This window comes from Chiloscyllium plagiosum, chromosome 3 (assembly GCF_004010195.1).
Source record: "Chiloscyllium plagiosum isolate BGI_BamShark_2017 chromosome 3, ASM401019v2, whole genome shotgun sequence".
Lineage (NCBI taxonomy): Eukaryota > Metazoa > Chordata > Chondrichthyes > Orectolobiformes > Hemiscylliidae > Chiloscyllium > Chiloscyllium plagiosum.
Genome location: NC_057712.1, coordinates 127,541,518 through 127,569,402, shown reverse-complemented (window position 1 = coordinate 127,569,402; position 27,885 = coordinate 127,541,518). Strand labels below are relative to the sequence as shown.

The following is a 27,885-nucleotide window of genomic DNA, read 5'->3' as shown; positions in this document are numbered from 1 at the left end:
ATTACCTAGATTTTCTTGGTCAAGAACAGTATTTTGGGTGTGGTGTTCATATGCAGGAAGAGAAAAATAGTGGCTTGTGCATCTGTTGGCCACTAGTCAACTCTCCATATCTCCCTCCTTATGTTTCTGATAATGCTGGTTCTCCTTTCCTTTGTGGTGGTATCATCTCCCTACCCTACTCCTGCAAAAGCCCTCAATTTTAAAGAGAAAGAGAATGGGCCTGATTGAATGACATAGGTTTGATGGATCAAACGGTATCAGTTTGTCTATCATTCCACAGTTCATGACTTTAGAAATTGTATATGTCAACCTGTATTTCTGTAGTTGCAGTCCATTTATCATGGTGGCACACACAGGGGCTATTCATTCTGCCTTGGCTTTGTAAGAAATCTTTTGTGTTCTAACAGAATTGCTGTACTCCCAATGGTTGACTGAGCAATATCAACTCAAAGTTTTCTCAACTACCTCTTCCCAGTGGGTGAAGTACTCCTTCCTGTGTCATAGGGTGGTTTCTTCCTAACGCTGGACACTGCAAACATCATCTTCACTGTGTGACATGCAAGGAATAGGACCACCCTCTGTCCAGGTCTTTTACAAAAGAGCCGATCCACAGACTATCCTCTTCAAATTTGGATACTCCAGAAATTTGTCTTCACCTTTTCACCTTTTTGTACATCAAAATGTAAGCTGTGTCCCTTCCCAATGAGACCAGAACAGACTCTGTCTTAGTGATGGCTGTGTCATTGTACCAACCCAATCCTCTTTTTTTTGTTGTAATTTTGAGAAGGATTCTTCAACAGTGATCTGGAGCTTTGGTTCTGAATGTTCACACACCAGTGTTTCTACGTGCTGAGGCTCAGAGACTGAAATTGGAGTGATTTTTGCTTTTGGGTTGAGCAGTTTCACGTCTTTTCTGTGGATTAATTCCACACCTCAGTGATAAGTTTCTGCAAGTTAAATATTGCCCATTGATTGGGAGTGGAAGCGATCTTTGATCCCATGGGACTGTCTACAGTGATTAAATTATATACTTTATTTTTAAACTTAATAATTTTGAACAAAATATCAATTTAAGTGGAGGCTGGATGAAGCTATCTACCTTGATCAAATTATCCCTTACTCCATCTGACCTGTGCATTTTCACTCAACACTCCTTTCAAATGTCAGAAAAAGACTGAAATAATTTCATTTTATTTTTTCCTTTTCCTTCCTCCCACAGATGAATTTGTACATTCAAAGTGTCACTGCCTCTGGAACATTGTGCTCCATTTGAAATCTAACCTTTATAAATGTTCAGCTTGGTGCTCTTCTGACAATTCTGTTGTTAATCTCATGGGTTTTAAGATTAAGCAGAGGCTTCTCATTGACAAGTGACCTTTAGAAAGCAGAGCCACATTGTGAAACTTGGTGCTTTCGATCTGTTGGTGAAATACAGTTTAAATGGATCTCTGGCTCAGTGTGCTCTGGATTATGTGCATTGTCAGGTTTCCAAGAAACTGACGTTCTGAGAATACTGAGCAGTGACAAAACATGCTGTGTTACGTTGAGGTGAACTAACATTGAACATTGAGGTTTGGTGATGTAGTGGTTTTGTTACTGGACTAGTAAGAAAGAAAAAGCTTATATTTAGCATCAGTCGAAGCTTTGGAGGATCATAAAATGCTTTGTGATGAAGTATAGGAAGTGTAGCCAATTTACATCAAGCTCTGGCAAGCTGCAAGAAATGGTGATATCTCGGCATGGTTTATTGCTGGTTGCAGAGTTACTGTTGGCCACGCGACCATGGAAAACACTCCTCTTTATTTTGAAACAATACTATAGATATTCTTTGTCCATCTGACAAGAGGTTAAAGTCTGCTTGGTGTCTAAAAGACAGCTCCAGTATCAGTCCAGCATTGACATGTCAACCTAGACTGTCTCATGTCTCTGGAGTGACATGTGAATCCGTAACCAGTTGGTTTAGAGACTGTTCAATCACAATATCTAGATGGAAAATTATTTCAAAAACTAATCTTAGTTACTGTATTGGTATTAATGTTCAAATACATATTAATAACAATGTTCTGGATGGAGACCTATCAACATAATGGTTCATTGTAACGCTAACTGATTCCTGTTGGAGAAGTTGCTGGAGAAATTATAATTTCAAATTATCACCACCCTCTATGTGGAGGAGAGTTCCTAATGTCATTCTTGTAAAATCTGGTTGTACTTTTGAAACTATTCCCTCTCACTTGTTGCATTGTTTCTCCCATTCTTCGTATATGTTTTCCCTTAAACCTCCTGAAAGAGAACAGTAGAAAATGATATTAAAATAAAAATAAGGCTGTAACATTATCCAGACCCACCTTCAAGCCTTTGTTTTCACTCATACATAAAGATAATTCAGGTGAATTTAGAATTTGAGCTCTTCTCATAATGACAATAGACAGTAGGTGTAGGAGTAGGCCATTCTGCCCTTCGAGCCAGCACCACCATTCATTATGATCATGGCTAATCATCCTCAGTCAGTATCATGTTCCTGCCTTATCCCCATAACCCTTGATTCCACTATCCTTAAGAGCTCTATCCAACTCTTTCTTGAAAGTATCCTGAGACTGGGCCTCCTCAGCCTTCTGGGGCAGAGCATTCCATACACCCACCACTCTCTGGGTGAAGAAGTTTCTCCTCAACTCTGTTCTAAGTGGCCTACCCCTTATTTTTAAACTGTGTCCTCTAGTTCAGGACACACCCATCTGTGGAAACATGCTTCCTGCCTCCAGAGTGTCCAATCTGGACGTGGGCGGCACGGTGGCACAGTGGTTAGCACTGCTGCCTCACAGCGCCAGAGACCCGGGTTCAATTCCCACCTCAGGCGACTGACTGTGGAGTTTGCACATTCTCCCCGTGTCTGCGTGGGTTTCCTCCGGGTGCTCCGGTTTCCTCCCACAGTCGAAAGATGTGCAGGTCGGGTGAATTGGCCATGCTAAATTGCCCGTAGCCTTGGGTAAGGGGTACATGTAAGGGTGGGTTGCGCTTCGGCGGGGCGGTGTGGACTTGTTGGGCCGAAGGGCCTGTTTCCACACTGTAAGTAATCTAATCTAATCTAATCCTTTTAATAATCTTCTACGTCTCAATCAAATCCCCTCTCCGCCTTCTAAACTCAAGTGTACACAAGCCCAGTCGCTCCAATCTTTCAGTGTAAGATAGCCCTGCCATTCTGGGAATTGACCTCGTGAATCTACGCTGCACTCCCTCAATAGCCACAATGTGACCCACAAATCAATTGTTTTTGCATATTCTATCTTCCAATATGTGAGTATTGGGGTGATTGGGATTGCAGGCAAGATTTCTTTGACTGTATGTGCAAAAGCAAAATTTGGGAGTTAGTCATTTATCTCCACCTGCGCACGTATGACACTAACTGAGCTTGGGTTCAGTGCTTTGCCCACTGTTTCTTGCTCTTTAGGGGATACAGTCAAAGAGGGCTGTATATAGAGGACTGCATGGAGTGTTCTTGGCATCTAGCAGAAGTAAAAGGAATTGGTCAAACCTTACAATTTCTGTCATTTCCATTATTGTGGGGATGTGTCTAACCTCCAATTAGTAAATGGGAAGCACAATGGGAAGCATTTGCTACTTGTGGAACAGGTGAAGAACTTGAGTAAGTGCCACCAAGTGTAAGCAGTACTTAACAGTTGAGCTTCCAACCAAAATGTTGCTTTCACTACTATGAACTATGGTAATCCATGAAGACCGGAATGTAAATAAAATGAAACAGTGGGCAAATCCATTGATTTTTGTTAGTAATTTCTTTCTATCATTCCATTTACAGAGAAAGACGGTAAAGCTTTCCACCCGACGTATGAAGAGAAATTGAAATTTGTCGCCTTACATAAACAGATCACAGTTGGTCCTTACAGCCCTGATTCTTGCCCAGAAGTTGGCTTCTTTGACGTTCTTGGCAATGACAGAAGGTAATTATGACCTGAAAGAAGTCTGAAATAACAATGTTCCCAATTGTAGCATTCAACTAGACAACTTGGTCTATCTTAAACAAAATGCTCTGATTTAATTTCTTCTACTTAATGGCTATGTGACATTAGTTGAATTGTAAATTCATATAAATACAATAAACCTAGAACACTGATGGGTTGTGAAACAGCAAATGCTGAATCTATAATGAACTATGCTATAGGACGTTTACAATACAAGAACAGGTCCTTCAGTCCACCAAGCCTGCATTGATTCCTAATTCTTATGTAGATCCGCAACTTGTTGCCTATATGCAGTTTCTATCCCTCTGTGTGCCTCCTGTTTAATGTATCTATCAAGATATGCCTTAAACATTGCTAACATGCACAACCTCCATTGACAGTGCACTCCAGGTACCCACAACCGTCTGTGTGAAAACGTTTCACCCCACTTCTCCCCAAAACTTGCCCTCTCTCACCTTGAACCTGTGCCCTCTTGTGGTTGACCTTTCCACACTAGGAAAAAGCCTCTAACCATCTATCCTCTCAATGCCTGTCATAATTTTGTAGACCTCTATCGGGTCGCTCCTCAGCTTCCATCTTTCCAGTGAAAACAATGAGTTTATCCATCCTCTCCTCCAACCTAAACCCTCCAGATCAGGCAACATCCTGGTAAACCTTCACTTAACCCTCTCCAAACCATCCATATTCTGGTAATGTGGTGACCAGAACTACGTGCAATATTCCAAATGTGACCTAACTAAGGTTTTATGTAGCTGTAACATAACTTATCAACTTTTATATTCAGTGCCCCCACCAATGAAGGCAAACGTACTGTGTGCCTTCTTGATCATCTTATCCATCTGTGTTGTCACTTTCAGGGACCTGTACACCCAGATCCCTGATACAACGGGAAGCATTTGCTACTTGTGGAGCAGGTGAAGGACTTGAGTAACTACCACCAGCCAGGGCAAGTGTAAGCATGCCACTAAGGGTTCTGCTATTTATTATATAATTTGCACCTGAATTTGATTATCCAAAGTGCTCCACATTGCATTTGTCTGAATTAAATTCCATCTGCCATTTTTGTGCCCAAATCTGCAATCTATCCATATCCCACTGTATCCTTGATAATCCTCCTCACTGTTTGTTACTTTGCCAGTTTTGGTGTCATCTGCAAATTTGCTATTCGTTTTCCTCCAAACCATTTTACGTATATATCAAACAACGAAGATCCCAGCACTGATCCCCGTGGATCACCACTAGTTACTGATATCCATTCTGAAAAGCGCCCTTCCACTGCTACTCTGTCTTCTAAACCGGTTTTGTATCTATTTAACCAGTTCACCCTGGATCCCATGAGACGCTACCTTTTGTACTGGCCTGCCATGAAGTAGCTTATCAAATGGATTCCTAAAGTCCATGTAGACAATGTCCATTTGGGCTTCTTCTGAGAGCTAGCGTTGTGATGTGAGGTTCCAACCAGAAAGTTTAACCTGACATTTTCCTCCTCCTTTGAGATGCTGTGTATTTGATATTCTCATTTCTCAACTCTCTGAATTCTGATCCCTTGCCCAGTCCATGTTGCCATGGCACCACCATTAGTGGTGAGGCTTCTGTTGAATTGGTCGTATGCTCTGGAACCTCCTCACAGATGAACAACGCCCCCCACCACAACGCAAACATGTGTGTGCACACGTGCCCCCCAACATACACAGTCACACCACATGTGCTTGCACATATAGAACAGCCTCTTTTAAGAAACTCTTAATTATGCCTTTTTGATTCCAGCTTTTTCTATGTTCCACAATTTCCTTCTGTGGCTTTGATTGTTCTCCTGTGAACTGCTTGGGCATTTTACTATGGTAAAGGTGCTACATAAATGCAAGTTGTTGATAATTGAATTCCAGACCTGGTTCCATAGCACTTGCTATAGATTGAATGGCATACATTAGGCTTCTGAGATTTCTGTCATCAAAGCTTAGTTTAACCTTTTTGGGGCAGGCACATCACACAAGCTGAGTTCCCGCCAACACTGATGAACCCATCCACCAACTTGTCTCCCTCTGCTGTGTAGGAACAAACTCTTGGCAAATAATACTGCAAATGCACAGCAAGGTGGTCTATGTCCGTGGGGAGACAAAATAATTCATCTTTCAGACTTACGACCTTTCATTGGCTCTGTCTTCTCAGCTGCAAGCTGACAGTAACTGCACTTTCTGCTGTTTAATGTAAAATCTTCTGTGTATTTTTCTCTTCGAAAACAAGAAAAGCTTTTGTTTGTGCCTTTCTGTACAGCCTTCTATCCAATTCCTAACCCCAGTGCTATTATTTTGAATCTATGTTAGAAGGTGGTTGGTTTTCAAGTCCAACTCTAGACCTTTACACCATCCTGGGTAACACGTCAGTTGCATGCTGAGGAAGTGCTTCTTGTTAGAGATGAGCAGTTAAAGCAAATATTTTTGACTGCCCATTCAAGTTGACAAAAATATTCTATTTGAAGAACAGCATTGTTTCTATTTGATTGCTTTCTAGTTGAAAACTATTTATATCCTGTGACTGACATGTTTCTGTTGTGTAGCTTGAAAGTTGGACTTTTTCACAGCAGTTGGTCAGATACAGTGCACAGCCTTGTGTACCTCTGCCAAATAGTGCATTTCAGAAGCTCTTTAACCTCAGATTCCAACTCTTGCCACTGTACTGAGTGTTGGTTCAGTTCTCTATATTCACAAGATAAATAAAGATGAAAGCTGCTGAAATTAAATTGGTTTATTCATTTTGTTAGACCTTATTCCCTCAGCACCAATCGTCAGCTTATCCCATTTTATTTCTAATACGAATCCAGGGCTTATTTTGTCCCTACTCAATCCGTACTCGTCACCACTTGTGAAGAAGCTCTCAACAAACAGGTTTGTCTTCAATCTGTTTGAATCTGGGTTCCAATGCCCTCATCCTTGTCTTTCTTTTAGTTTGGAGTCATTTTTGGTTAAATATCCTTTTTGCAATTCAGTTTTGTGTACGTCATCACTTCTGTTATCAACTAAACTGAGTTTCAGCAAGCAGTTTGTAACTGAATTTGTGTATCCATTAGGGAAAGGAGATTCATAGAAATTGTAATGTTCCAATATATTTTAAAAGGATGTTTTGCTGTGAGAATCTCAGTAGATCAAAATATCTGCAGAGAATACATTGTTCTCTTTCTGCTACCTTGTTGCAACCCTTTTAGAACCCAGTACTCGATGTATCCGAATGACAACCCACAGTACTGTAGAGAAAATAATAATCTCCATTATCTTGATTTGTTTTAAGTTCACTTATCAATAAATGAGACCATAAAATCCCAAAGATAGAAGCCTGACTAACACTGACAAACAGCTAAGTTTCAGTAAAAACTGAAAGAACTGCAGATGCTGTAAATCAAACTCAAATTGCTGGAAAAGGTCAGCAGGTGTGGTAGCTTCTGTGGAGAGAAATCAGAGCCAATGTTTCTGGTTGAGCGACCCTTCCTCATAACACCTCAACCCGAAATATCAACTGTGATTTCTCTCTACAGATGCTGCCAGACCTGCTTGCTGAGCTCTTCCAGCACTTTCAGCTAGGATTCAGTGGTAGGTAGACCTTCAGATTTGAATAAGTTGAATTTTGGTTCTGCCTTTTTTTGGTCTCATGGAGCGATTCAGAAACAAACAGACTGCTAACAGAAGTGACCAAACCATTAACAATAAGTAAATGTATAAGCATATTAAAAGATATTTTGTGTAAGGAAAACAAAATGATGTTTGTTTGTGATAATTTTTAAATTCATTAAAGGCCCTCACTGGCTAGGCCTGCATTTAGTTCCTTTATCTAATTGTTCTCAAGAAGGTGGTAGTGAGCTGCCTCCTTGAAGCACTGCAGTCCTCGACAAGCAGGTGCACCCATAGTGCTGTTAGGAAGAGTGTTCCGTGATTTTGAGTCAGTGAATCTAATTCCAAATCAGGGTGATGTGTGGCTTGGAGGGGGAGCTTGAAAGTGATGTTCTCATGCATCATTTTCCTTTATCTTGGGTGGTGCTGACTGTGGATTTGGAAGGTGCAGCCCAAGAAGCCTTGGTGAGTTACTGCAGTACATCTTTCTGCATGCTGGAGGGAGTGAACCTAGAAGGTGTTGTGTGGGATGTCATTCCAGTGGGCTCTGTCACAGCTAGTGGCAAGCTTGTGCTGTTAGAGCTGCATTCATCCAAGCAAGTGGAGCATATTCCATCATATTCTTGACTCGGATGGTGGTCAGACTTTGAGGAGTTAAGAAGTGTGTTCCTTGTCAGAGCTTTTGTCCTGCTCTCGTACCCACCATGTCAATGTGACTGGTTCAGTTCAGTTTCTGGTCAGTGCTAATCCTCAGGATGTTGATAATGGGGGCAGCATTGATACCATTAAATGCTAAGGGCTGATAAATGAGTTCTCCCTTGCTGTATTTAGTCAATGAGGAGAAAGTGAGGTCTGCAGATGCTGGAGATCAGAGCTGGAAATGTGTTGCTGGAAAAGCGCAGCAGGTCAGGCAGCATCCGAGGAGCAGGAGAATCGACGTTTCGGGCATAAGCCCTTCCTGAAGAAGGGCTTATGCCCGAAACGTCAATTCTCCTGTTCCCCGGATGCTGCCTGACCTGCTGCGCTTTTCCAGCAACACATTTCCAGCTCTGTATTTAGTCAATACCTGGCATTTGTATGGCAAGAATGTTATTTGCCATTGTTCAGCCCAGGCCTGGATGTTTTCCAGATCTTGCTGCACTTGGATACTGACTGCTTCAGTGAATTTGCATATATTCTAATTCCAGCACACTCTGTTGGGTATATTGACGTGGCTACGAATGAAGAACAGCTGAGGTGTTTGCTTTACAGGTTGTTATGGTATAATGCATGTTTCATTCACACAAATTGGCTATAATGCAACTGATGAATTGTGGACGTGGTTTGGATAACGCAAACTTACTACAGTGATCTTCTACAGTGCAGTTTTTTAGAGTGCGAGGTTGCAAAGGGCAGCAGTTGTCACATTCTAGCAGAATGACTTGTGTTTAGCTTCCTTTGTGTTCATACTCAAAATCTGAGTCTGGGATGTGTGGGCACAGAATGTGTTGTTTGGGAGTGCTGCTTTATTAAATAACACTAGAGTACAATTGATTGTAAAACAAGAACCTTGCAAAACCGATGAGCAGAAACAGTGCCAAATGTGGGAGGTGGTCACTGTCAAAACACTGAAATTGAGAGGCGATCCGAGAGAAGTATTTAACGTTGTGAAATTACCTGTTTGGGTTGGAAAGAATGTCATGACCCCAAAGCTAGTAAAGATAAGGTTTTTAACTAATAAAGCCAAAAGGGAACTCAGGAGAATCTGTTTTTCTCAGAGTAGTTGGAATGTGGAACCTGCTATCAGATGTGGAATTGAAATTAATACCAGTGCGTTTAAGGGAAAGTGAGCTAAATTCATGATGGGATGAGGAATAGAAGGTTCTGCTGATAGGATGAGATGACCCAAGGCAGAGGGGAGCTCGGCACAAATCAAGTGGCCAGCTTGTGTTAACATTGCTGAGTAATATTTTAGAACAATAGAAGAATATATTTCTGTGCTGAGAAGTAGAGTTAACATTTCAGATTGCAGACCTAATATTACTTCTGTTTCGTTCTCCACAGATGCTGCCAGAGGGCTCAGTATTGACTGCATCTTGTCCTTGATGAGTCAAAGTGTGGCGCTGGAAAATCACAACAAGTCAGACAGCATCTGAGGTGCAGGAGAATCACCCAGCACTTCAAGAATGTGCTCTGAAATGTCGACTCCTGTTCCTCAGAAGCTGCCTGACCTGCTGTGCTTTTCCAGCGCCAAACATTTCAGATCTGATCTCCTAGCATCTGCAGTCCTCACTTTCTACTAGATGCTGGATGACGAGTCCAATAACTGCACTACTTTGCTCATAGAATGTTAGTATTGCTTTAGTGGGCTGTGTGGCTGTGGGTTGAATGGTTAATGGGGCAACTTTTTAAAATTAACTTTTGTGTGGGCGAGACTGAGTTGAACCCAACATCTATCCTTTTGAGTGTTGGAGTGAACCACCAACCCTACAAGTGGTTTTCAGACTTCACAAAATTTGATGCATCTTTAGGAAATCACCTGTCCTAATTTAACCATGAAAAGCACACCACCTGCCTTCAGGAAATCCTGGGCCTTTGTTGGGTGTTTTTTAGTGACTTTGAAATAAAAACAAAATGGATTGTCACCTGCAACAAAGAGTAAGGAATATTGAAATCTCAGATTCTGCAGGGAATACTCAGTTTTAAATAAGCAAGAGGCTAGCCTTGCCAGCCTTATGTAATCCAGAGGCCAGTCTGAATAGCTGTCCTTTCCATCAACTGCATGTTCTGTGGGTTTAAGGACAAGAGGTTGCATTTACAGTCGTATGCCCCGTTGGATTCTATTTCAAAATATCTTCTCATTTCCTTACTTGCTGTCTCAAATTTCCATCCTAGCACGAAACAAATGATCAGACTTCTATTTCCCAACATCTTAATTAAAGTCGTCTTTCCCATAAGCAATCGGAGGGGAAGAAGCCAAGATTGGTCACCAGGAGTGGAATTTGGGCAAGGTACTGAACTAGAAGCTGATGGCCCATGATTCTGCACCTTACAGGGAGATGTTAAGATAAATTAGCAGTGTACAGCTAACGCTTTCAGAACTATGAATGGAGAGCTGATTATTGCTCTGGTTACATTTTATTTCTCTCTGTGACCTGTGTGAAGTTGAGCCACGGATCAGCAATGATTTCATTTACTGGCAGAACAGGCTCAAAGGGGAAAAATAGCCTATTCCTGTTCCTGTGATCGTCTCCAATCCAGATTTGCAATCAGATTCTGAGGTTATATCGAATCTTGATGAACCTTTGGCCAATACTCTGCAATACTCTGAGCAGAATTTAGCTGGAGCAGCTTTTAAATACTGTGTTGACAAGAGCATTTCCAAGGCTGGGAATTTAGCAGTGACAACTGATTCCTCAAAGCCTGTCCATCACTTATAAGTTACAAGTATGATATAATTGTACTGGATTTTTAAATCTTGAATTAAAGCTGTTGCATTAATGGTCATGTAACTGTTGTCAACTGTAGTAAAAACCAATCTGATTCATTAATGTACTTTAGGGAAAGAAATGTGCCATCCTTACCTGGTTTACATGTAACTCCTGAACCTACAGTAATATGGCTGATTTTTAACTGCTCTCTAAGTTGGCCGAGCAAATCATTCACTTTGACTACAATTAGAATTGAGCAACTAATAAAGGGGAAAAAGTGTTTTGTATTTCATCGTTAAAAATCTCTCAACACCAGGTTTATGTGGAAACACTAGCTTTCAGTGCACTGCTCTTTCGTCAGATGGTTATAGAGTATAAGATCATATTTCATACCTTTTATTCTGTAGGATACTTAGCAACCAAGTTATTTGTGTGTCTCGCATTAACTTAAAAGCCAAGAGATTTCGTGGTCACAAGAATTAGGAGCAGGAGGTAGCCATTTGGTCCACCGTTCACAGATTGAGGCTGTGACTGAATGTTGCTTAATCTCCACCTTCCTGTTCATCCCCAAGACCCTTTCTTCACTCATCAATCACAAAGCCAACCAACTCAGCCTTGAGTATATTCAATGACCTGCTCTCACTGCCATCTACAGGTAAAGTTCAAACACTACAACCCTCCTGAAAGAAGAAAATCATCCTTCAGTGGTGAACTCATTATTTTTAAACCATGCCCCTAGTTGTCTCAGCATCTACACATTTAAACCCTTTCAGAATCTTAGGTGATACTAATGGCACATATCATTCTCTTGCTAACCCTTTGCTCCTAAAATGAACCCTTCATCCCATGAGCAAGCTGGTGAATATTTAATATATTCCTCAATTTAAGGAGACCAAACTGTGTACATTGCTCGAGATGTTGTCTCACCAAGCTTGTTCTACTGCTATCCTGCATTTATACCCCTCCATGCGGCAGAGGAAATGAATATGCTTAGCCTTAGGATTCAAGAATTGAGGTGGGAGGCATGACTGATGAGCGTGTACAGTGGTAGTGTAAATGGAACTTGCTCCTCCAAAGGACTGCTTACCTTAACTTTCAGATAAGAGCAAGGTAAGTGCTTATTTGTTAAGGGTGAAGGTAAGACCAGGAGCCCAAGGCAGCCAGCAGCACCTAGATGACAGCAAAGAAGGTTACCTCAGATTACAACAGGATCAATGGGCTGAGAAGTGGTAGGTGGAGTTTAAATCAGATAAATGCGAGGTGGTGCATTTTAGGAAAGCAAACCTTAGCAGGACTTATACACTTAATGGTAAGGTCCTGGGGAGTGTTGCTGAACAAAGAGACCTTGGAGTGCAGGTTCATACTCCTTGAAAGTGGAGTCGCAGCTAGACAGGATAGTGCAGAAGGCATTTGGTATGCTTTCCTTTATTGGTCAGAGTACTGAGTACTGGAGTTGGGAGGCCATTTTGCGGCTGTATACAACATTGGTTAGGCCACTTTTGGAATGCAGCTCTGGTCTCCTTCCTATCAGAAGGATGTTGTGAAATTTTGAATGGTTCAGAAAAGATTTACAAACATGTTGCCAGGGTTGGAGTATTTGAGCTATAGGGAGAGGCTGAATAGGCTGGGGCTGTTTTCCCTGGAGCATCAGAGGCTGAGGGGTGATCTTAAAGATTTATAAAATCATGAGGGGCATGGATAGGATAAATAGACAGTCTCTTCCCTGGGGTGGGGGAGTCCAGAACTAGAGGCCATAGATTTAGGGGGAGAGGGGAAAGATATAAAAGAGACCTACGGGGCAACCTTTTCACACACAGGGTGGTAAGTGTATGGAATGAGCTGCCAGAGGAAATGGTGGAGGCTAGTACAATTGCAATATTTAAGAGGCATCTGGATTGGTATATGAATAGAAAGGGTTTGGAGGAATATGGGCCAAGTGCTGGCAGGCGGGACTAGATTGAGTTGGGATATCTGGTCGGCATAGACGAGTTGGATCAAAGGGTCTGTTTCCATGCTGTACATCTCTGACTCTGAGCTGGTGAGAGGCAGACCTGAAAGAGGAAGTCAGCATCATCTGGAGGAGTGGATGAGACGATGACGTGGAGACAGGCAGAAGGTATCGCCTTGAGTGAGGGGGAGGTAAGGTTGAAGATTCTAAACCAGGCAGTCAGCAGAATTGAGTGGACCAGTGGAAAAAATAAACCTGTAGCAGGTAGAGACAAAGCTAAATTCAGTGGAGATGATTAGAAATGGCTCTTGCTATAGCACAAAGAATAGCCAGAGAAAGAGGTGAGTCTGTGCTAAGTGGTAAGGTCTTAAATTTTAACACAGTATATAAATTGGTGGGAAAATTTATAAGATGTATAACAGACCACATGGGAGTGAATAACTTATTTAATTCAAATTTATTAGGAATAGCAGGGTAAGTGATCTGTTAAACGTGCAGTGTGGGAACTCCTCAGTACTGTCGCCATCTAGGGCAAACTTACTTGAAGTGTGTGTTCGATATTTGTACAGCTTTGGTTCAGAGTTTGAGCTGGGGGCTGAACTACAAACACTGACACATCAGAGAGGTGGAAAATTATGTGGATTGTTTGGAGCAGGTGACAATCACACACCTTTTGTCAGCAATTAGGAGGGAGGGAGTCGTGCTCTGCAATTGTTCAGTAAATCTGAAGTTCTCTCACTCTGAATGAAAGTGGGAACTGCAGGGCAGATAAGCAAACTGGCAGTGTGGACAGAAAAGCCAGGTGGGGTAGCAGCAACGTGTGTAATAATAGCGGACAGTATAGTGATGGCATTGACACCATTCTCTGCAACAAAGTGTCCGGACAGCTGTGTTACCTGCCTGGTGCCATGTTTCAGGATATTTGTTCAGGGGTGGAAAGGAACTTGCAGTAGTCCAGGTAGGTGCCAGCAATATAGGTGAAACTAGGAAAGAGGTTCTACATTGAGAGTATGAGGAATTGGCATTAAATTACAAAGCAAAACTTTAAAGGTTAGAATCGCTAGATTATTACCTTCTCTTGTGAATTGACATCTCCATCAGTGGAGCTGAGGTGGAAATGGTTGAGAGCGTCAAATTCCTAGGAGTGACAATAATCGATCTGTCCTGGGCCACCCACATTGATGCTTCAGTCAAGAACACACAATGCCTCTTCCCCAGGAATCTAAATTCGGCATGTCCATAAGGATTCTCCCCAACGTTTATAGATGCACCATAGAAAGCATTCAATCTGGATACATCACGGCTTGGAACGGCAACTGCTCTGCCCAGGACTGTATGAAACTGCAGAGAGTTGTGAACACAGCTCAGTCCATCATGCCCACCTTCCACCTGTTGGCGGCCATAATTCTATTAGATTTAAAATAATGATGGAAAAGGATCTAGCAGTTGAAGTTCTAAATTGGAGAAAGGCCAATTTTGACACTGAGGCAAGACCTGATTGGGGGCAGATGTTCACAGGTAAAGGGACAGCTGGAAAATGGGAACCCTTAGGAAATGAGATAACAAAAGTCCAGAGACAGTATGTTCCTGTTAGTGAAAGGAAAAGCTGGTAGGTGTATGGAATGCTGGATGACTAAAGAATTTGAGGGTTTGGTTAAGAAAAAGAAGAAAGCATATGTCAGGTAAAGACAGGATAGATCAAGTGAAATCATTAGAACACTATAATGGCCGTAGGAGTATACTTAAGGGGGAAATCAGGAGGGCAAAAAGGGGACATGAGATAACTTTGGCAAATAGAATTAAGGAGAATCCAAAGGGTTTTTACAAATACATTAAGACAAAAGGGTAACTAGGGAGAGAATAGGGCCTCTCAAAGATCAGCAAGGCGGCCTTTGTGTGGATCCACAGGAGATGGGGGCGATACCAAACTAGTATTTTGCATCAGTATTTACTATGGAAAAGGACATGGAAGATATAAAATATAGGGAAATAGATGGTGACATCTTGAAAAATGTACATATTACAGAGGAGGAAGTGCTGGATGTCTTGAAACACCAAGTTGGATAAATCCCTCGGACCTGATCAGGTGTACCCTAGCACTCTGTGGGAAGCTAGGGAAGTGATTACTGGGCCTCTTAGTAAGACGTTTGTATCATCGCTAGTCAGAGGTGAGGTGCCAGAAGACTGGAGGTTGGCTAACGTGTTTAAGAAAGGTGGTAAGAACAAGCCAGGGAACTATAGACCAGTGAGCCTGATATCAGTGGTGGGCAAGGTGTTGGAGGGAATCCTGAGGGACAGGATGTACATGTATTTGGAAAGGTTAGGACTGATTAGGGATAGTCAACATGGCTTTGTGTGTGGGAAATCATGTCTCACAAACTTGATTGAGATTTCTGAAGAAGTAACAATGAGGATTGATGAGGGCAGAGCGGTAGATGTGAAGAAGACGTTTGGTATGCTTTCCTTTACTGGTCAGAGTATTGAGTACAGGAGTTGGAAGGTCATGTTGCGGCTATATAGGACATTAGTTCAGCCACTGTTAGAATATTGCGTGTTCTAGCCACCTTCCTATTGGAAAGATGTTGTGAAACTTAGAATGGTTCAAAAGAAATTTACAAGAATGTTGCCAGGGTTGGAGGATTTGAGCTATAGAAAGAGGCTGAATAGGCTAGGGCTGTTTTCCCTGGAGTGTCAAAGGCTGAGGGGTGACTTTAGAGGTTTATAAAATCATGAGGGGCATGGATAGGATACTAGTACAATTGCAACATTTAAAAGGCATCTGGATGGGTACATGAATAGGAAGGGTTTGGAGGGATATGGGCTAGGTGCTAGCAGGTGGGACCAGATTGGGTTGGGATATCTGGACGGAAGGCTCTGTTAATGTGCTCTATGTCTCTAGGACTCCCTCTACACTTGCTGCCTCAGAAAGGCCACCAATACTGTCAAAGACTCCTCCCACCCCAGTTACAATGTCTTCCATCAAGCAGAAGATACAGAAGCTTAAACATGTATCAACAAGTTCAAGAACTGCTTCTTCCCTGCTGTTATTAGACTTCTGAATGGATCTCTCAAATTTCAAATGTAATGTTGCTACTGCTTTTTGTGCACTGCTTCTCTGTAGCCGTAACATTGTATCCTTCGATCTGTCAAGCACCTTATGTCCTTTTTAGGTATGATCTGTCTGTACTGCATACAAAATAAAACTTTTCACTCTGCCTAGGTACGTGTGACAATAATAAATTGAATCAAACATTGAGATCATGAAATTAGAGATGAATACATAATTCTTGTTAAACGAGGAAATCACAGATTATTGCGGGTAGTTGGGCATGTGGAATTCTCAATAGAAACAGATAAGCCATGATCTTATTGAATGGCAGAGCAGGTTTGGGGGCCAGATGGACTTTAATTTGTATATTCGGAAAACTGGTTAAATAGACTGTGGCGTGATCAAATTGAAGGACAGAGTGGACCAAAGAGGAAGTTTCTCTTATTGTTTTGGTTTAATAAGAGATGTTTCTGAGGGATCCAGTAGAGCTACATGCTTTCTTTGTCACAACGTAGAGTATGTTCAGCACATTAATTTCAGGCCAGCAGGATAAGACGGCACAAAATCACTGCTGTGAATGATGAATTTACATCACGTGCCAGGAATTATTGAAACAAGTCTTATTAAAGTCAACACATTTGGATTCAATTCAGCAACATAGGTAGTCTTATAATAATCCGTTTGCTGTAAGTGAAAACTAAGTGCAGGTTTCTTCTTGGACTTACTTTGATCCAGTGTTATTACCAGAGGTGCTGTCTTTTAGGTGAGACAGCCAAATGAGTGTCTATTCTCTTGACTGGATGGATCTTAAAAATATTGTGCCACTGCTTTGAAGAACTGATTGAATTCCTTTTGCAAGCCATTTCCTCAATCCAGTTAAATAATGGAATAGCTCAGATCAGGCTGTACTTGGGTAGCTTGCTCACTGAAACAACAGTGCTAAAGGTAGATTGGCTGATTATTCATATTGCTGACAGATCTTCAATGTCTTGATTACTTAAGTGTTTGCAGTTCAAAATAACCCATTATATTCAAAGTAGTTTGTGATACTCAATATTTTGTAAGAAACTGTATGAGTGTATGTCTGTCTTTTCTCACTGCGCTAATGTTTCTCATCAGGAGAGAATGGACTGCCCTGGGTAACATGTCGAAAGAAAATGCCATGGTGGAGTATGTCCAGTTGTTGAACAAGTGCTGCAATCTGTTTGAACCCTATGTCACATCCCATAAAATAGAGAAGGAGGAGCAAGAAAGGAAGAGGTAAGAGAGATTTCCTGCCTGTTCAGAATTGTGATTTAAGAAGGAGCTCACAGTGCTTATAAAGAACAAGTATTTATCTGAACTGTTCAATCATGTGATGTCAGTAGTGGCGTTGGGGTAGTACTCTCAACTGGAGACTATTGATTTCAGTAAGATCGTGGCTGACCTTCCCCAGGCCTCAACTCCCCTTTTCATGCCAGTTTGTCATATCCTTGATATTTCAAATATCTACCTGCTCTTTAAATTGTGATCTAGCTTCTACAACTCTCTGGGATAGAGATTTCCAAGCGTTCGCTAGCCTCTAGGAGAAGAAATTCCTTTGCATCTCAGTTTTAAATGTGTCCCAATTTTCTGTAACTTTGTCCATGGTTCAAAAGCCCCCCACTTGTGGAAATGTCTTCTCAACATATGCCCTGTCAGTCTCCCTTAGGATCTTGTATGTTTCAATTAGATCACTCCTTATTCTTAAACTCTAATGAATAAAAGCCTAACCATGACAGGTCAGCCCTTTCATTCCAAGGAATCCGCCTCGGTGGTACCTCTTCTGAACTGCTTCCAATGCCAGTGTATCTATTCTTAGATACAGGGACTGTACACAGAACCGAGTGAAGCTTCACCAATGCCTTGTACAGTTGTAACAAGAATTCCCTTTTTTAAACTCCAGTCCCCTCACAGTCAAGGCCAGAATTCCATCTGCCTTAACTTGACACACGTGCACGATGGTTTTCATACACAAGAATATCCGGATCTTTCTGTGCTGTGCAATGTTTAGTGTCTCTCGATTTGTCTGTCTTCAGTCCCATTTGTCTATCAAATAGCTTGTTCCTTGTTATAGAGTCTGGTTCAACATTAATACCCTACTTAACTGTTGCTTTTGGGATGTTTTTTTATGGCGCCTCCCATGAAAACAAATGAAAAATGTTGATTTAAATTATTCACCACCTCCCTGTTTCCCCAGTTGCATTTTCCCAAGCATCCCACACTTAGTTTAGCTACTCTTTTTTTTTGAGAAGCTCTGGCTGTTTGTTTTTATATTTCTTGCCAGTTTACTTGCATAATTAATTTTCTCCCTCTATTCATCTGGTTCCTTTTAAAAGTTCCCAATCCTTTAACCTACCACTAGTTTTTGTCACTTTTTATGCCTTGTTTTTTTTTATTGGATGTACCTTTATTGCTCACTGGGTCTATCCTTTTTATTGAGACATTCTTGACTGGAAAAATTTTTAAGTGTTGTGAAATGTCTACTCACCTACTGACTTCCCTCTTAATCTGTTTTTCTAGCCTGCTTTGGACAACTCATTCTTTGTACCTCTGCAAATGCCCTTGTTTAGGTTGAGGACACAGGTTTGGGACCCAAGTTGCTCTCCCCCGCATTGATCTTGAAACTCCCCCATGTTATGATCAGTATTCCCCAAAGAATCCTTAGCAATGAATTGTCTTATTACTCCTACCTCAGTGCACATTACCAGATCTAAAATAACCAGTTCCAAGAAAGTTTTCTGCAATGTATTGCTCTAAGAACAAATCACTTCTGACTATAAATTTGACTTGTTACCTTTCCAACTTGTCCATTACATATACAAATTAAAATCACCTCCGAACATTGTCACGCCCTTGCACGCCTCTATTATGACTTGATTTTCAGTTTGTCCTAGAGTGAGGCAACTCTTTGGGGCCTATGGGTGACTCCCACAAATGACTTCCTTTCCTTGGTATTCCTTTCACCATGGGAGAAAGTGAGGTCTGCAGATGCTGGAGATCAGAGCTGGAAATGTGTTGCTGGAAAAGCGCAGCAGGTCAGGCAGCATCCAGGGAACAGGAGAATCGACGTTTCGGGCATAAGCCCTTCTTCAGCCCTTCCTTTCACCACCCACATCACAATCCATTGCATTTATGTCACTATTCACCACCACACTGATCATCTTTAACAAAGTTGCTTTTTTTTTTTGCCTATTCTTCTGGAACGTCAAATGCCCTTGAAGTCCCAGTTTTTGGTTACCCTGCAACCATATCTCTGGGTATCAAGTCAAAATGTTACAGTCAAGAAAGGTGATTGTGGAATATTTATTACAATTTGTGCCCCAACTCTTCTGGTTTCTAACAAATACTGCATGCATTCAGGTAAGAGCTTTGAGCTTTAACTTTTTAACCATTAACCTTACACTGGTTTTAATTTTTGCTGCAGTCTTCTGTGCATATTTTCAACATCCTTCTTGTCACACCTTGACTGTTGTTTGCTTAATCACTATGCTGCACCTCTTGTTCCTTTTCTCCATGTAAGAATTTTATAAATTTCAATAAGGCTGCCTCTCATTCTTTGGAACTCTAGAGAATGCAGGCACAGTCTCGTCAATCTCTGCTCAGTGGACAGCACTGCCATTCAGGAGCCAGGCTGCTGAGCTTCTGCTGCACTCCCTCTATAAGTAATTATATCTTTCCTGTGGTATGGTAGAGCAAAACTGTATATTATTCCAGGTGCAGTCTTGCCAAACTTCTGTGCAGTTTCTTTATGCAATCTTGGCTCTGTGCACTTAAATCCCCTAGCAATAAAGACCAAGATACAATTTGCCTTGCTTATTGCTTGCTGCAACTGAATATCAATTTCAAATTACTCGTGGGCAGAAACACCCAGGTTCCTCTAATACCAAAGTGACTATGCTTTGAAAATGTCAGACACTTGTGTGCTGGCTGGGTATCTAAGGTCCATGAAGGCACTTACTGTATTACACGTTCCTTTTTTTTTCCCCATTTTAATTAGTCCAACAAACATGAATACTACCATAAATCTTTAATGTAGGAGCAAATTATTGCGGGTACTGGAACCTGTTCTGAAAACAACAAAGGCTAGAAATTACAGCGGGTCAGGCAGCATCCCTGTTGTGATTTCCAGCATTTCTTTTCCACCTTAAATCTGCCAAATGCAGAGGTTTGATTTCTCATACTGCCTCCTTGTCACAGATCTCCTTTCTTGATTGTTACGTTTTGATGTGGTAGGTTTCCACTTACCTGTCTAACTACTTTGGAGGATTACTCAGCTTGCTTTCTCCAGTGTCATGTAGATCAAGTTTTTGTTTTTAAAAAAATCAAAATAAACTGAAGAGCAAGGAGAATTATGGGCAAAATTCACCATTTTCTTTGCAAACCGTGTTAAAATCCTTTCACAGCACGGTAAGCTCAGGACTTCACTTCAAACAGGCAGCTCACCAGCAGCCCCTATGTAGGGCATGTAAGGATGGGCAATAAATACTGACCTTTACCTGCAAACCTGTATTCCAAAAACTGATTGAATAGTTGCCCGGACAATATTTTTAAGTTTGTGCAAAACTGGGAAACATAAAATTGCTCCTGGTATCGTGACAGGGTTATGGTTAGGAATGCTAATGGGGGTGAAAAGATTAGATTAGATTCCCTACAGTATGGAAACAGGCCCTTCAGCTCAACAAATCCACACCGACCCTCCGAAGAGTAACCCACCCAGGCTCATTCCTCTGCATTTACCCCTGACTAATGCACCTAACACTGTGGGCAATTTAGCATGGCCAGTTCACCTGACCTGTACATCGTTGGATTGTGGTGAGATATAGAGAAAATAATACTATGGTAAAAATCACAGATTACTAACGTTCAAGCCAACTTGCTTTTTTGTGAAAGATATCCTGGGGACTTTCAATATTAGTGACTGCCAAACAGTGGAAATCAGATGCAGGAGGAGCCTGTAGACTCCTCATTATTGAAGGTGCATATCATTTCAACCATTCAGAGCATTGTTATTAGCAGCAGCACGTGTGATACGTGAGAACAGCATGGTAATAATTAAATAGTCAAACTGTTTGTAGATGAATGCGCAATCATCTGTTAACCATCTACTTTGCTTCCTGAATCTGTACATTGTTGATCTAAGAAGAAAAGGAAGCAAGCTGCATTTTAAATCTAGGAAATGAAACTGGACAAATAAGTGACAATGATTGGAAAATAGAATCATATGCATCCAATGTATAACTAGAAAAGGCTAGTGTTGAAAGGAAATATAGGCTGGGACCTTTTTCACTGGAGTATAGGAGGTTGAAGGGTGACTATAGAGTTTATAAAATCATGAGTATAAATAAGGTGAATAGCAGGTGTCCTTTCCGTAGTGTGGGGAAGTTCAACACTACAGGGTATATTTTTAAAGTGAGAGGAGAAACATTTAAAGACACAAAGGGACAAATTTTTAAACGGGTTCGTGTCTGGAATGAACTTTCAAAGGAAGTGGTGGATGCAGGTACAGTTACAACACCTAAAAGACATTTAGATAAGTAAATGAGTGTAAGTGTTTGGAGGAATATGGACCACGAGCAGGCTGGTGGGACTAGTTTCGTTTGGGATTATGGTCGACATGGACTAGTTGGGCCAAAGGGTCTGTTTCTGTGCTGTATGTCTCTATAAATACTTCTAAACTAGAAAAGACCAGATTCCAGTGAGAAAGGGGATCACATCAATTAAAATGTTGATGGGTTGGCTGTGGGAATATGAAAAAGATTATTACAAAATAAGTAAATACCACCACCTGATTCAGTAGGGTTGTATCAACTCTGTCGATACATGGACTGAGATGAATAACACCAAACTGTGTAGTTAACAGTATTATATACAGCTTTCCGTTGCTAATGATCAAAGTTACCAAAATTATTACGGTGTAGGAGGAGGCCATTTGGTCTATCGTGCCTCCACTAGCTCTGTTACCTAGTACAAATCTCATGCCTTTCCCTAAATTCCCCGACACAATTGTTATCCAGATAACTATCCGATAGTCTCTTGAATGTCACAGCTGAACCAGCCACCATCTCACTTTCAGACATAGCCATTCTTCACAATGATGCCAAAGATGCACACCTGTAATTTTGAAAAGAGGCTTTTGTATATATGACCGCGTAGCCCACTCCAATTTGCCTATCTGATCAATCAATCCACGTCAGATACCATATCACTTGCCCTTCACTCCTCCCTAGAACATCTTGACACCAAGAACAGCTATGTAAGAATTCTACTCATTGATTACAGTTCAGCCTTCAATACTATTGTCCCCTCAAGCCGGATTACTAAACATAGTGATCTCGGACTAAGCCCCACTCTCTGCAACTGGATCCTCAGTTTCCTGACCCACAGGCCACAATCAATGAAGATTGGGGACAATATTTCATCCTCACTAACACTCAACACTGGAGCCCCCCAGGGATGTGTACTCAGCCCCCTGCTGTACTCACTGTATACCCATGACTGCATCGCCAAATACTTGACTAATGCCATTTACAAGTTCACTGATGACACTGCCATAATCGGTCAAATCTCAGATGGCGATGAAACAGACTACAGACAGCCCCCTGCTGTACTCACTGTATACCCATGACTGCGTCACCAAATACCAGACTAATGCCATTTACAAATTCACTGATGACACCACCATAATCGGTCAAATCTCAGATGGCGATGAAACAGACTACAGACAGGAGGTCGAAGACCTGGAAAATTGGTGCACTGAGAACAACCTAGCTCTCGATGCCGGCAAAACCAAGGAACCTATTATTGACTTTTGGCAGGATGTTACTCATGCCCCCCGACAGATTAACAGCACAGAGGTGGAAGGAGTGGAGAGTGCCAAGCTCCTGGGAGTGGTCATCCACAATGAGCTTTCTTGGACTCTTCATGTGGATGCACTGGTTACAAAGACCCAACAATGTCTCTTCTTCCTCAGGCAGCTGAGGAGATTTGGCATGATGGCGAATACCCTTGCCAACTTTTATAGGTGCACCATCGAGGGCATTCTGTCTGAATGTATCACTACCTGGTATGGCAACTGTACCATTCAAGATCAGAGACAGTTACAGAGAGTGGTGAACCCAGCCCGTACAGACAATCACAAAGGCCAACCTCCCATCTATAGAATCCATCGACCAGGCCCGCTGTCAAGGAAAGGCTGCCGGCACTCTCAAAGATCCATCCCACCCTGGCAATGTTTTTCTACAACCTCTACCATCAGGGAGAAGGTACAGAAGCCTGAACACACGGACAGCCGGTTTTGAAACCATTTCTACCCTACTGTTAGAATACTGAATGGACTCAAACTCTTCACATTTGCCTGTACCTGTGTTTTTGTTTTTGCTGCTGTTTACTTATCTATGCCACTTAACTCTGTGACCTGGCTGTATTGCTCACAAGACAAGCTTTTCACTGTGCCTCGGTACACGCGACAATAAATTCAATTCAGTTCAATAACTGGTCATTCTGCTACTTGATGAATTTTCCTCAGAATGAGCTGTCATCCTTTTCATGATAGGGAAGTAAAAAAATCCAGAATTTTTTTTAAAAGGGTATCAGTAAAAAGTGACCAGAGATTATCATAAAAACCCAGCTTGTTTCACCTTGTAATTTGAAGAAGGAAAGTTGCTGTCCATAACATGGTGCGTAAATCCCGTTCCCAGGGCAACATGTTGATGGAAGTAGCCGAGCAAACTACTGTATTGTGTTCATGGCAACTAGGGGTGGGCATGACAGTGTCAGCCCTGATTATCAGTGCCCTCGTCCTGAGATGCTGAGAAAATGACTTGCAACTTTATCTATTTCCAGTGCAGTGGAGATCAAGGTTCTGCTAATGAACAATGACTGCAGATGCTGGAAACCAGATTCTGGAGTAGAGTGGTGCTGGAAAAGCACAGCAGTTCAGGCAGCATCCAAGGAGCAGGACTGTGTAGCCTGGGATAGAGGTCGTCAATTGAAAAAAACCACTGGGTATGGGGAATGGGGTTAGAAGGAACTTTGAGTCTTACGCATGTTATACTTGGCTGCAGATCACAGTGTAAATGGTAACAAGCTCGAAACTGGACGAGTACAAACATTTCAGGGTCCAAGTACTGAAATCATTAAAAGCTTGTGGGCAGCTACAAAACTAATGAAATATGCTCAAGAATTATTGATCATGATCTCAAGGCATCTGAAATACAAAGGTCTGTAAGTTTTACAGTCAAGAGTCATAAAGATATGCAGTGTGGAAACGGACCCTTTGGCCCAACTCTTCCACGACACCCAGATATCATATAAATCTAGTCCCATTTGCCAGCATTTGGTCCTCTAAACTGTTCCTACTCATATATCTATCCAAATGCCTTTTAAGTGATGCAATTGTACCAGCCTCCACCACTTCCTCTGGCAGCTCATTCCATACACACACCACACTGCGTGAAAAAGTTGCCCCTTGGATCCCTTTGAAATCTTTCTCCTCTCACCTTAAGCTATGTCCTTTAGTTGTGGACTCTCTCACTCCAGAAAAAGTCCTTGTCTATTCAATCATTTTTAAAAATCACACAACACCAGGTTATAGTCCAACAGGTTTAATTAGAAGCACTAGCTTTCGGAGCGCTGCTCCTTCATCAGGTGGTTGTGTGGATGAAGAAGCGGGGGGGGGAGGAGGAAGAGAGCCTTGTCGAATGCCTTACTGAAGTCCATATAGATCATGTCTAAGTTGTTGCAGCTTTGTTTCACCTATGTTCATCTGTGGACCCTGCGCCTCACAAAGATTATTGGACATGCGGTACAGGTTTATCAGGATTAAATCACTTAATGTTAATTTATGTAAACAGTTCATATTCAGTTGAGCACAGAAGATAAGTACATTGATTGAGATGGTTAAAATGATTGAATAGGTAAAGTAAAACTGTTTCCTCTGATGGAGAAAGAGGTTGGAGGATGGGATGGAGGTATCACTGGCTGGACCAACAATTATCTCGAGACAAAAATAAACTGCTGACACTGGAATCCAAAGTAGACAAACGGGAGGCTGGAAGAACACAGCAAGCCAGGCAACGTCAGGAGGTGGAGAAGTCAATGTTTCGGGTATAACTCTTCAGGACTAGATGTGGGGCCCAGTGGACAGTTAAGAGTCGAACATATTGTGGGTCTGGAGTCACTTGTAGACCAGAGCTGATAAGGTTGGCATATTTCCTTCCCAAAAGGGCATTGGTCAACCAGATTTTTTTTTTCCAACAATCAACGATGGCTTCATGATCATCATTAAACTCTTATGTCTAGATTATTATCGAATTTAAATTTTGCCATCTGCCATGGTGGGATTTGAACCCAGATCCCTAGAAAATTACCAGATCTCTGGATTAATAATCTAGTGATGATGCCACTAGCCATCACCTTTCCATGTTTCTCATACTACTTGTGGTTGAAACAAAAATCTTGACCCCTTTAAGGGTAAATTGGATAGGAGTTTGAAGCAGAGGATGAGAACTATGACAGCACAGGATTTCAGGGTTGACTTGCAAGGAGTCTACACGGGTCTGGTAGGACGAGGAACAGTTCCCTGAGTGGTAAACTTCCAAGTTGCATCATCAGTTGCCCCTGGTTTGAAGTCATAGCCCTACTGTTCCCTTCTATTTACTCAATTCTGTCATTTAGCAGCCTCTGTTTCAAGTTGAAGGAATTTAAATGCAGCATTAATTTGTTTTAATCTGGAATCTGAGCAAGCAGTGCCCACGTCTGTGCATTACTGAATATGCCCAGGCATCGACTTGTGCCCAGGCTGCTTTGTTTTGCAGAATATTGCATGTTGTTTTATGGTGCAGGAGAGAAGAGGAGGAGAGGCGACGGAGGGAAGAGGAAGAACAAGAGCGTTTGCGGCAGGAGGAAGAGAGAAGGCGACAAGAGGAGGAAGAGAAAAGGAGGCGGGAAGAGGAGGAGAGGAGAAGGTTGGAGGAGGAACGGCTTCGAATGGAACAACAAAAGTAAGTTGTTAGTCTGTAGTTCATGTGCTTTATGTACCATTAGTATTAAAATGTCATTGCTTAATAATCACACCTTGATTCTGTTAGTAGCTTTGTGGGTAAGCAGGTTATACTTTTAAGACATTAGGAGATGGTAAGTGGATTAAAGTTGACAATCTGTCATTATTTTATTGCGGCTTCATCACAGTATTAAGTATTGTGTAGACTGATCGTATTCCTAATTCTTCAATTCTTCTTGTGATTAGACTGTAATGGAAGTATAGAGTGCTGCATTAACAAAGGTGCATTCCCTTAGAATGAATGCTGAGGTGTGTTTGATCCATGAAGCCATTTTCTGAATTGCACTTTTTGAATAAAGGCTGGGACCTCTGCTGATATCTTGGCTGACAGCTTTCCACAGCTACCACCAGGGCAAAAAGGGTCAAGTGACTGACTCGTTGCTGTTTCAGGAAGATTGCCATCGCAGAATGATGGCTATGTTTGCCCTCCAGGTTCAAAATTAAATTAATTGCGCAGTGTTCTGAATGGTTAGCCAACTTTTAAGGCATTAATAGGTATGAATTTTTATCATGGTAGTCGTCATGTCTGTGGTGCATTATGGGAATGAATGCCAGTTGTCCCAAGAGTGTTTTTGCTTGACTTACCAAGTAGTGAACATGAGTAGCACCAGGATAAAATGTCACCACAAATTGCTCTGTCAGATGACACTAGCAGGTGATTGGTTCCAATTCTGCAGACATCATTGTCCTTGCATGCCTCTAACATGACCATTCTTCATGAGCTCAATCTTAATAATGTTAGATTTTCAATCTGTATGCAGCACCTTCCAGTCGCATAGAGGATTGCTTAGGAGCCCAGGCTGATTTATTCCCTTGCTTGTCTGGTGGCGCAGACACCAATATCAGCAGTTCCCTTATAGCTGCTTTGCTAAAATTGGAAAGGTTCTCAGTTCTAAGCTCCCTACTGGGACCTCTAGGCCACCATACTTGAACCTGGGACTTGGCTGTGGAGTTTTGAAAGGAGCACTTAGCTGCCAGACTATTGGCAGGAGGAGCAAGAAGAGCTTCTGAAATATCAGTGCCTTGTGTAAATGTGAGGAACTTAAACCTGATTTTTTTTTTCTCTCTGAACCTTCAATTTCAGGCAACAGATCATGGCTGCCTTAAATGCACAGACTGCAGTGCAGTTCCAGCAGTATGCAGCCCAGCAGTACCCTGGCAATTTTGAGCAGCAGCAACTCCTAATTCGTCAGCTTCAAGAGCAGCACTATCAACAGTACATGCAGCAGCTGTACCAGGTGCAGCTAGCACAGCAGCAGGTAAGGATAAGTGGGCAGTCAACAGGATAAGTTGTCTATGAATGAAGCTTTATTTCTTCAATTCAAATTCAGTAGCTATCCTCTGCCTGTTGCTGCTGCGTGAATTCAGAATGTTCCAGAACTATAGACTTTAATTGTGCAGAATGGACTGCAAGTATCACAGACTGACTGTGTAACTCTGTTGTTGCCAGTTGACTGATTTAAATTTTTTGAGCAAGTTAAATTTAGAGAGTCAAATCAAAATTCCTGGCCCAGAGAGGAGCAAAATTAACTCCGTTGTAGAGACATTGCATCACAGAAGGAGGCTTTTTGTGCATTCTGGCTGCCCAAGCCATTCCCATTCGCCCTGCTCTGTTTGCTTTTCCCAACAAGTTTATTTCCTTTGCATGTCCACCGAATTTCCTTTTGAAATTATTGATGGTCTCTGCTTCCATCATCCCAGTAGGCAAAGAGTTCCAAGTCATTGCTACTTGCTGCATGCATCCCTTCCACCCCTTACCAAAACTGTAATTCTGCAATCTATGGTCCTACTACCATCAGCAAATTCTTTCCTTGTTTG

General features: G+C 41.8%; 1 protein-coding gene across 1 annotated transcript in view; it reads left to right on the top strand.

The window, feature by feature from the left end:
• acbd3 (acyl-Coenzyme A binding domain containing 3) overlaps positions 1 to 27,885 on the top strand; it is a 48,779-nt gene that overhangs the window by 9,341 nt on the left and 11,553 nt on the right. Inside the window, exons 2-5 of the mRNA XM_043687283.1 lie at positions 3,815 to 3,956; positions 17,106 to 17,246; positions 25,850 to 26,008; positions 27,152 to 27,326. Of these exons, the coding sequence (XP_043543218.1) occupies positions 3,815 to 3,956; positions 17,106 to 17,246; positions 25,850 to 26,008; positions 27,152 to 27,326 (617 nt within the window). The remainder of the gene's footprint in view (positions 1 to 3,814; positions 3,957 to 17,105; positions 17,247 to 25,849; positions 26,009 to 27,151; positions 27,327 to 27,885) is intronic.